Raw genomic sequence first — 11,460 nt, 5'->3', positions numbered from 1 at the left:
GTCTGAACAATAAGTGTTTAATTATAGCAACACATCCACCTTAAGAAGACAACTAGTGCTGTAGTCAGTAGTGTGATCTTATACTTAGACGTCATTTACTGTGTTTCATAGCTTGCCTTGGTGGTTCAGAAAGTTCTCAACTCCAGCCATATTTCCCTGCAGAGAGTTCACGTGCCTTTAGATATTCTGAAGAAAATAAATGCCTATTTTAATTTATGCTTTTACTGTTTGGTGAAAATGTGATAAGCTTTAGATGTTGTTTGTGAACCAGGATCATTTAAGTGGGATTTCAGTCATTTCGAGTACTTTCTGCAGAATTCAATGCAGTTGGTCAAAAATCAAGAGTGGCTATTAAACTGTATTCACAATTTTTTTGGTAGCATTTATGTGAAGCAATTGTAGTTAAATGTACACACATCATTGAAGTTAAAGTGAAATAAATACAATCTAAAAGAGAAGCCAAAATGTAATAGGAAGAAAAATATAAATTTATGCCTTCAGTTTCCTGTATGAGCTTCTTATGTAGCAATGTTGCACCCTAATGTTTATGCAAACTCTGGAGAAGTCTTGCACTTCAGTTTGAGCAAATTTCTGTTTATTTTCTTGGCACAGAACTGCCACAGACTTATAATGTAATGATTACAAGAAAACAGAAATTATTAACACATTTTTGAAAACTGCTAAAACAAAAGAAAACCGCCAGTGAAAAATGTTTCATGGTGTGTAATGGACAAACAGGATGTTTCTTTCATTGAGGCGGCTGCAGGGAGTGGCTTTTCTGGTGCTGTGGAGGAACTGAGGCTGTGAAGGGCTGGAGGAGGTTTGTTTCCGACCATGAAAGGCATCTGACTGTTGGTTTCTTGGAGATGGCTGTTCCTCTCCTTGAACAGAGTGCGGTTCCCCGCTGCACTTGACGAAGGCCATGAAGCACCTGTAAAACTTTTTGAAATACAAAATGAGTCAAGAAGACATCTTGTTAGAGTACCTAAGCAGGAAAAAGTCTATCACAGAAACCATTTACCATGTTAAAACGCAAGCCTAATTCTTGATATGAAGCAACATGTCCATTTATACTTTTTAAACCAGCTCTTTAAAGCCCTCAAAATAACCCAGTCTTTACATTTGTAATCTTATCCTAATCAACAGTCTTAGTGAATAGTTTCTGTGGAAACCTAGTTTCCCCCTAGTTTTGTGGAAAGATGCGCAAACTGGCCAAGGCATAAACCAACAGGCTTGCAGATTTGAATGCAGTGAAAGGTAATTTTACAAAATATTAGGTCAGGGTGGTTAATGACACATGCATGCAGCATGGTTAAAAATCACCTTCCTTCCGGTTGTATGGATTTTTTTTTTGCTTTGGTTTATCTTATGAAATCCTTGTCAAATACATTGAGGCTTGTATTTGTGACATGACAAATATGAACAAGTACTTCTACTTAACTAAAGCACATGTATTTTTTAAATAACTCTTGTAAAGCTATGGATATTATCTATTTTCTGTCATGGAAACTAGCTAAATTGCTTCATAAAAGCAGGGTTAAAAGTTTTTTTTTGTCCTTTTTGAGCTTTTACCTGGTTGTTAAAGAACACATATATAACCGGGTTGACCACGGTGCTGAACTTGGCCAGGATGGACGGCACCACGCTGGCCAGGGGAGTGACCAGCCCCGACCTGCCGAAGGTGGCCATCAGTGCCGTGATGCCATAGGGCATCCAGCAGAGCATGTAGCAGGACACCATGGACAGCACCATGAACAGAATGTGTTGCTCTCTGCGTTGAGCGGCCAGCAGGTTGATCTTACCCACCTGGAGCAAGGAATAAGAGGGAGAGTAAAAGACAGACAAGGTACAAAAGATTCAAATGCATCATTTCAGAAACCTAATCTAATCTGTCCCTAAGAGATAAAAAATCAAAGCCTTTTGAAGTCCCACATGCATATCTGTGTTTCATTTTGACTCTTCTTGTTATAAGCAATTTATCTGAAAAATATTATTACAACATAATATGCAAGTTTAAACCCAATCATTTGTACAGCTATTCATTTAGTGCCATCCAGTGGTAGTGTGAAGAATAACACTGAGACTTGCAGTAACACATACCAATAAATCCTCCTTCTCATTTCCTAATTTGCACCTTCCTCTCCTCAGACTCCTTGCAGCTGTCACCTTGGATCACTGCAGTACAGAAGGGAGCTCAAAGGCACATATCAAATTAGGATTCATTTGTTTTCCAGTCAATATTAAAAACTAAACTCAATATAACACTCCATTATCCAGCTATTGATAGGCTGCAAAACTCAGTTGTATCCTTTCATTTCTTTCAGATGGACAATACATATGTGATAAATAGCATACAAGCATATGTAAGAAGTATGCATTTATTATGATTGTGGAAATAATATGTCATGCATTTTTGGAGATAACTACTGAATAAAAGATTGTGATAAAGACAGCGGCTCTACCAAGCCTCTTCTTTCAAGAGTATTTTGGAAAAGTCCTTCGAAATATTTTGCTGAGATCCATTTTCAGGTCAATCAGCAGGAGGTTTTAGGAGAAAGGAGAGGAGGCAGGAACTGGACAAATGAGATCCCCCCTATTGCTTATACCAATGCTTGTAGAGATTTAACATCATGATGAATGAAAGAAGTTAAAGCAGATTGGAATGCATTATTCTGATGGATTCGTCTTACGCAAATCTGAAGGTGCTTCAAAGGCTTAAAAGTTCTTTCTGCTTTGATAGCATACTTAATAAACAGTGATCTAGCTTTTGAATACTGAATTGACATATGAATGTTTCTGGAGCAGATGTCAGCAGCATCAAAATCCCATCAAAACCAACTGGTCTTTACACTTAAAACAAAATGTATGTGTTTTTCAACTTTTATTTTGCAGGATTGAACTTTACAGAAGCATTTGCTTTGTGCTTGTTTATGCTTCTACATTTGACAGCTAATGAAATTACTATTTATCAGATTTTAAAACAGGTTAAAATACATGTTGTTTTTAAAATGCTTTAAATAATTAAATTAAATAAAGGTGGATTGGATTGTTTTTCAAACTGACTTGAACTTAGCATCTGGTTTTTGTGTTTCACTTATTAAAAAAAATGTACTTATCAGTGTTGAGACAGTACTTTTATTTGATGTTGTTTTGCGTTTTATTCTTTTGCATTTTTGCCTAATTTAAACGTTTTTATCCAAGACTTTATTTATAATTCACATTCCTGTATTGTTAATGCAGACTGGACAGTCTCAGTGTCCAATCAGGGAGTTCAATTTTACATTTTTATTTAGGTTGAAAGTTAACATGATGACATGATTTAATAAACTCTGCTTTTTCTGGAAATGCACAGAAATGTTCCTTTTGGGCTTGTTGGTTTTGTTCTGTCCAGCTGTAGCTGCTGTGGGGTTAGTTTAGCGGAAATATTGGACAAACCGACTGCTGAAGCAGTTTCACAATATTGCATAAAGCTATGCAAATTGTTTTATAAATTTTGTTGCTAAGTCTCTAATTCTGTGGTCCTTCAAGGCCATTCGGAGTTACCTGCAAAAAGATAGTTTTGTTGACATGGTGCCTTATCCTGCTGGAAGCAATTCTTAGAGGCGTGGAACGCAGTTTTCAAAAGGGAAGGAGATGGTCAGCAACAATATTAAGGTTGGCTATGGCATTTAAATGATTCTTTGTTGTTAAGGGGCCAAAGGTTTGCCAAGAAAATATCCCCTAGTCCATAACAGTACCACGAACAGCCTGAATTGTTGATACAAGTCAGGATGAATCCAAGCTCACTGTGCTCATGTTTAAAGCCAAATTCGGACCTTATCCTTGGAATGTGCAGCTGAAATTGAGGCTTCTCAGTCCAGCCAACGTTTTCCAGTCTGTCATTGTCCACTTTTGGTGACTCTGTGTCAACTGTAGTCTCGGTTTCCTGTTCTTAGCTGAGAGGAGAGGCACCCAGTGTTTTGCTGCTGCAGCTCATCTGCTTCAAGAGTTGCCGTTTGTGATGCATTCAGAGATGATAAGCTTTTAAACCATCGTCGTAACAAATCTCTATGAACTACCGTTGACATTTTATCATCTCAAACTGACCATTCTCCTCTGACCGCTCACATCAGCAAAACATGGTCATCCACAAAACTGCCACCCTTTGCTTATTTTCTCCTTGTCGAACCATTCTTTGTAAACATGTGAGGAGGTTGTGTGTGAAAATCCAAGTAGATCAGCAGTTTCTGAAATAGACCATCTGGCACCAACAACCTTGTCACGTTTAAACTCACTTAAATCCTCTTTCTTCCCCATTATGATGCTCAGATTGAACTTCAGCACATCTTGGAGCCCAAATGCACAGAGCAGCAGACGTGTGATTGGTTCATTCAACAAGTATAGCATACTGGATAAAGTGAAAATGCTCTGATTCCAGGTCTTAAAAGATAGAAGAATTGGTTGGAAGATATTATGAAGTCAGGTTCGGACAATGTTGGGGTGATCACAGCTCTAGGTGAGACATAGAAATTCTTACTCCTATGCAAAATTCTTAACATCTCTTGTTTTGTGTGACCCTGTTATTTCTGTTACATTTTATAACTCAGATGTGAGAACTTAAAACATCAGTGCAAGTTTAATCTAAATGCTGTCATGAGGACTCTTGAAAATATCCTAGATGTCTGCTTGAGCTATCTTTAAGGAACCAATCGGAAAAATCCTCATGCATCAGTTTCTAAGAAAAGCTGCCGACTTGGTTTGCAGCTGATCATCACGTCTGCAGGACCTTTTCTCTGCTCTGACTCCTCTGGGACCACAGACTTGAGAGAAAAAAGGAATATGCTTGTATAACATTGGGTATCCAATGGTAACAGGTCACTCACAGGATCTAAAAATACCTTCTGGGTGATTCATTCATTGCAGTAGTGGTAGCAAAGAGCAACTAGGAGCCCTTAATTACCAATTACAGATATGATTGACAGGTTTATATAAAACTCAATAAAGGCAGCCATGAGTTACAGGAAACTAATGGGATCATTGCAAAGAGCAAAGCCACAGTCCTCAAATAAAACCTTGCCTCTTTCCTTCTGCTGGATGAACTGATTTGCCACCAGGGGCTTCTAGGTTGTTTTGGCTTGACAAGGAGACGGCTGACAACCACAACTCAAACTCAGGCACACATTTCTGAATATCAAAAGTACCTTGGCAGGATAAAAGCAACTGCTGTGCCCATCTCAGTGGAGCTTTTAGAGCTTTTAAGGTAAGTAGGTGCACAACAATGGAAGCATTTTGAGGAGCTCTGGTTTGTGTCCTATGTGCATTCATCATTTGCAAATGTGAATTTTTCAGCCCATAAAATTGGTAAAGGCTTTTAGGAATTGATAAAATGTGTACTAATATAAAATACAATTAAACTGCTTATTGAAATATCAGAGGTGTAATTGGAACATTTTTAGTTAGATTAGAATTAGGAAATAACATTTAACTAGAAAACCATCTGGAAAAAAGATTTAAGTAAAAGATGCTCAAGTTTTTTTCTCCACACAACATCCCAGTTATTCTGCAAGAGCCCGTAGGGATATTTTGCAGACTCTGGTGGTTTACAGTGTTGTTATTCTTTGCAGTAACACCATAATGAATAATGATGATGAATATTTCGGTGCCTTGGATAAGAGCCCTCACCATAACCTGATACTCTGCATGACCTAAAATAGTAATCATCCCCCTCCCCGTCACTTAATCTATGGCCTACCTTATAATGAAGGCCCAGAGCAATGGATCTACAGAAGGCTCTGTTTGTCCCAGGGAGGGTTCCAGGGATGAGGAGTCCCAGATAAGCATGCCACCATATCGGGGCTTCAATTCCATTTTTGTGTTGTGGCTGCACAGTGGTGCAGTTGGTAGCATTTTTGCAAATCCTGAGTTGGCTTCTATTGGCATGGAGTTTGCATGTTCTCCCTGGAATGTGTGGCTATAGGTACTCTTGCTTAATCTCACAGTCCAACAACATGACTGTTAGGTTAATTGGTCTCCTTAAATTGTCCCTATGTATTTGTGTGTGTGTGTGTGTGTGGTTGTTTTTCCTGTGTGTCTGTGTTGCCCTCTGATGGACTGGTGACCTGTCCAGGGTGTACCCTGCTTCCCCCCAAATGACCACTGGAGAAAGGCACCAGCTGCCCTTTGACCCTGCAAGGACAAACAGGAATAGACAGTGGATGGATGGATGTGTAAAAGCGGGGTTAATCTGTGGGAAATCTTTATTTTAACTGATTAACCTTCAAACTATTTTGAAACTAATATTTCATAAAACCTAATATATTGTGGAGACAATTCCAATAAATTGGTGTTAGAAGTGACCTTTTTAACTCTGAGAACAAATTTATTTTTAGAGCAATACAGCACCCTCCACACTTAAGTCTTAAATGCATTTATTTAATGCAAAATCATAATCTCACACTGAAGGATTTGAAAAAATTCAGCCTTTGATTTGAGTAAATATATTCAGTTGGAAAAAAAACCCCATGTTAAGTGCTACAAGATATTTATTTGAAATATTCTGGTGTTTCAGAAGAACATCTGAAAGAAAAATGGATCTATGGATTGCTTACAGACTAGTAGCGAGTAAGTTTTTTTTGTTTTTTTCCCCCCAGAATCTTGTTTAGTAGCAATGGAATAAGAAATAGAGGAATGGGTGAAAACTTTCTATCCAAAAATGAATCGATAAAATAGTTCTTCCTCTGCTGACAACAAAACTAAATAGTTGCTTTGTTGAATAGTCAGTCAGTCAGTCAGTCATTTTCTACCCCTTATTCCATAGTGGGTCACGGGGGAGCTGGTGCCTATCTCCAGCAGTCTATGGGCGAGAGGCGGGGTACACCCTGGACAGGTCGCCAGTCCAGGGCATGCTTTGTTGAATATCTAAATTTAATTTTAAATTATTAAAAACAAAATAACACGGAACAGAAATGAATTATCATTAATGTTATTCTGACAATATTAAACTAATGTCCTAATATTTTGGGAATCAGATAATTTACTCACTTAGCCATTAATAGTAACATACATCTTACCCAAACTGCTACATGCTACTGTAGAAATGTTTTCTACTTTTGCACTCACCCTCCTTATAGCTAGCAGGATTCGTCCATAAGAGTAGACCATGAGCATCAGGGGCAGCAGCAAACAGAAGATGAAGAGGCACAGCACATAGGATACGCTGGTGGTTGAGCGCCGGTGCCACTGGACAGAACAAGTGGTTCCGGGACCTTCAGGACCATAGCTGCTCCAACCCAGGAAGGGTGGGAATGTCCAGAGAAGAGAGTAGACCCAGGTACCTCCAATGAAGAGCCAGGCTTTCCTGAAGTCTGAGACGTCCACCTTAGAGGAATGCAGCACAGTGTTGTAGCGCTCATAGGAAAGTACTGACAAGGATACCAGGGACACAATACCTTATAAAAAAGGGGAAAAGAGTGAAAATATAACAATTAAAGGCAACATCTTTATTATTCCAATGCACCATCATACAGGAGCATCTCTATAAATTAGAATATTGTTGCAAAGTTAATTGATTTAAAGCAGCAGTCAGGTTTTGCTAATTAAATGTACTTGATGCTCGCGCTCACCTAAGTAAGTGTGATTGCCTCCATAAAAGCAGCTGTTTTGGCACTTTGAAGATGTGGAGCATATGGTGTCTGATAAAACAATGCCAAAGCAGAATGACATCAACAATGACCTCAGGGATGCATTTGTTGCAGTCTGCCAAACTGGGGAGGGTTATACTGTTTTTTTCAAACTTTTTGTAGTCCATTATTCTACATTCCAGACAGTTTTTCCACGTGTGGAAGTACCACCAAAATCACTCCAAGGTTAAGTGGTACAATGCTCTTAGAAATTACAAGAAATCTAAGAACTCCATTTAAAACTTTAAAAGCCACAGAAACCTGTTCAGTGTTAGAAGGCAATTCACACAATTAGAAAAAGACAAACGTGGCATGTTTAAAAGAGATCATAGGACCAATCATCTTCTCTCTAAAAACAAATTGGCTGCATAACTTAGGTTTGCAAAGATGCATCTGAATGAACCACAAGACTTCTGGAACAAGGTGCATTTTGTCAATGCAATACGAAACATTTTCTCCCTGGAACACAGTTTCCCAGTATTTTACAGTTTCCCTTTATTTTACCTTGGCTATCAGTTGTAGGGTCAGAAATCGTGCTGTTTATGTACATTATGTCCACTAACACTTATGGGGTCTTTCCTTTACAGCAGTGTTTCTGTTTCAACTTCAGTGATCTGGGAACACAGATCTAACTCACAGTACCAGCAGCATCAGAAATGTGATTAAAAACAGTCAAATCAGAGCAATACTGTATTATTTTCACATTGTTTCATTTCAGTAATTTTTTTAATTTTTAGTATAATTCTTGCAAATTTTTGGGAAATTTGGAACTAGAACAAATTTAAATGAACTGCTCCAATCCTGACTGCAGAGTGTGTGCAGCAAGGAGGAGTTCCAATTGCGCAAAGAAAAAGCCATGATTTTCAGCGATAAAACTATAACTGAGGATTCGGTGACAGCAGTCACCCTTTATAACTCATTTAGAGTCACTTCAGACATTATGGAGACGTGTAACTGTGGTACGCTTTCATGTTTAGTCATATCTGGAGCAAGAACAAAAAAGTAAATCTCAAATTAGGGATTACAATCAAATATGCCAAAGCCCTCATTTGTGGTTTTAGAGCATTTACATATTCTGAAACAGAATTTATATATTTTGTTATTCTTGAGAAGTTTTCAAAAATTCACAGACTTTGTTTTCAATTAAAGAAGCGTGGGAAATGTGTCCCAAAGGAATATTAATCACTCACACAGAGCAGCAGGCCACTGCAGCATATCTGCTTCTTTCAACATTAAAAATCAAAAGGTGATTCACAATCCTGGGGGGGTTACAAGTTTTTCAAGTTACCACTTAGAACATAAATGTTGTACAATATTGTAAAACCACTGGTTTAAATCCTTAAAATTGGTGTTGGTGAGCATGTGGATCCGTCCAACTCCACTGGTACTGAAAGTGAAGTCCATATTCGTCCATTTACATTACAATTGTTAAACATTTTGCAACCAAAAAGATGATTTGCTGCAGTGGAATAATCTGCACCCTTGGTCCTTGAAAAGATTCCTGCCATTGAAATGTACCCATTGATGTCTGTGATAAAAGAGGGAATAAATCCTTCAAAGTAACTTTAAAGTGGTTTTTAACCTTTTATGTTCTGAAGCACAGATAAAAACAGCCTTCTGGATGGTTATCCGATTTTAAGTTAAGAAATAAGGGTCTGCTGTTGCTCTGTGTGTATGTGGTTAATATTCCTTTAGGATAAGTCTCTGAGATATTTCCTTAAGAAATATCTGTATGTTACAAACTTCCTTTCTTTGAAGTGATTATAATTCAGTTTTACAATGTAACCACTGTAAAATAATCATATCTTGATAAAGGATTCCTGCAGTGGGAACAGACCTAAACATGGCTAACAGTGTGATGTTCATTGGGACAGACTTTGCCAGGAACGAAGATCATTGTGCAAAGAAAATTAGGGCTGTACTGCTAAATTAAAGCTAGATATCAACTTAAATTCTTGTTTCAAACCAGAAAGCATCTCAACCACTAGCCTTGCTGCTATAATCAGTCATCATAAAACCTATATGAACAAAACAGTCAGAACACTGCACCTTGGGGGTGGGGGTTACAACTTCAGCTACCCTTTAAAATACACGTCCCTACAACTATATTTACATTTTGTCTCAGGGCAAGTGAATTTACAGAACAAGTGCATGTGTTAGTGTTGTGTATTACTTCTTTGAGATTTTAGGGGTGGAACTGAAAATGTCCCCCATTTCTGGAATGCCCCAGCTGTAAATAATTTTGATGGGTAACATTTCATACCCTCCAAATTTCGTTAACAATATAGCAGATGATAATTGTGCGTTTTATCTCGCAAATGACGTTTACAAGAAACTTCAGGTTTTATTTTAATAGACAAACGTTTAACAACAAAACAATGAAAAAAAAAAAAAAACAACTTCTGTTATAACGCCTCATATTACATACTAACTCACCAAAAAGGGAATTGGCGAACCCATACCACTTACAGCCGAACTCTCCAATGAGCCACCTACCGCGCAGATTCGCGGCGAAGCTGAACGGCGTCCCGAAGACGCACACCAGAACGTCGCTCAGGCTGATGTTCAACAGGATGAGATTGATGGGGGTCCACAGGGAGCGGAACTTTGCGAAGACCAGCAGCGTCAGAGAGTTGTTGAGGATCCCGGCCACCAGAATGAAGCCGAGGCACACTGCCACCGCTGTGTGGCCGCTCCGGCTCAGCCCATCGCGGTTCTGGGGCGTCGTGGAGTCGCGGTGGTCGCTGCTTAGACTGGAGCTGTCTGTGGTGCTTAAATTAGAGTCGTGCAAGTAGAGGACCATAGCAGAGAAGAGAGAAATCACAGGTGGAGAGGAGGTAAACAGACAGAATGAGAGTCATGCACAGCGGCTCCAAACGCTCCAGGCTGGTGTGAGAGAGTTGAATATGACCAGAGCACTTCTTTATACCTGCACTCCTGAAATGCAAAAATACCCCCACCCCCTTTATTCTGACAGGCACAAACACTGACATTTTTCTGTTTTCTTTGAACCCTTCTATTTACTAGCGCCGGATCTTTTCATGACGACAGCCTGAAATCCCTCAAAATTGATGGCTTTCCAACAAGTAATGCATTGCCTTTCAGGGTGATGTGCTTATGAGAGTCAAAATTGCATCCTTACAACAAGTTCCATTGATTTTTTCTTTTTTTTTTTTTGTGGCTTTTTGACGTCAGATGTAGGTCAGATTAAATGAATAAACTTTCAATTTCAACGTTAAAGCGGAGCCAATTTCTTTTGGTGCTCCACATAAGTAGCCTAATACAAACGTTTTTGCATGATTTTGCTAAGCTGTGCATTTTTGCTTCACCTTTCTGTACCAGACTGCTCATGTGTTTAGCTGCATGAAGCAGATTCAATTTACATAAAAGAATTCAGTCTATCAATTTTAGGCCAGCTCATTATGTTGTTTTTTTTTTCTCCAAATCCTTCCTCTGTGATGGAAAAGTTCAAGGACCATTCTAGTTTTACTTAGAAAGGCTGCAATCGTTATTTGTCAAATGACACAAATTCTTCACATGTTCTTTTTGAAGTTGGAGTTATTTTTAGATAGACAAGTAAGGTGTCTGAGTTGCCCAAGAGTCGGTTTGGATTTTGCAAAATTAAAAAGACCAGCAGAGGATAAGCTTCGCAGGTGGACCAAACAACCTCTAGATTACCCTCTTGAGGTCTGTAGGTGGATCTTGTAACCTTCGAGTCGCTTTCTGGACTCTGTCGGTCAGTTCTTCCACCTCAAGGCTGCCCACCAGAATTCAGTGCGTCATATGAACTCCTTTGATTTTT

At 38.8% G+C, this 11,460-nt stretch overlaps 1 protein-coding gene across 2 annotated transcripts; it reads right to left on the bottom strand.

The window, feature by feature from the left end:
• Nucleotides 1-573: 573 nt before the first annotated feature.
• tmtops3a (teleost multiple tissue opsin 3a) lies at nt 574-10,588 on the bottom strand. Of its 2 annotated transcripts, none has more exons than XM_047353016.1 (4): nt 10,095-10,588; nt 7,099-7,427; nt 1,573-1,806; nt 574-939 (listed from the first exon to the last, which is right to left on the bottom strand). In XM_047353016.1, the coding sequence occupies exons 1-4, from the start codon at nt 10,459-10,461 to the stop codon at nt 715-717; spliced, it is 1,155 nt and encodes a 384-aa protein (XP_047208972.1). In that variant the 5' UTR covers nt 10,462-10,588; the 3' UTR covers nt 574-714. The 2 variants fall into 2 exon arrangements, with proteins under 2 accessions (XP_047208972.1, XP_047208973.1); XM_047353017.1 differs by having other exon boundaries at nt 10,155-10,588.
• Between the last annotated feature and the right edge of the window lie 872 nt (nt 10,589-11,460).

This window comes from Girardinichthys multiradiatus, chromosome 23 (assembly GCF_021462225.1).
Source record: "Girardinichthys multiradiatus isolate DD_20200921_A chromosome 23, DD_fGirMul_XY1, whole genome shotgun sequence".
NCBI lineage: Eukaryota > Metazoa > Chordata > Actinopteri > Cyprinodontiformes > Goodeidae > Girardinichthys > Girardinichthys multiradiatus.
The sequence above is the reverse complement of the archived record's forward strand: the minus strand, read 5'-3'. Positions and strand labels throughout refer to the sequence as shown.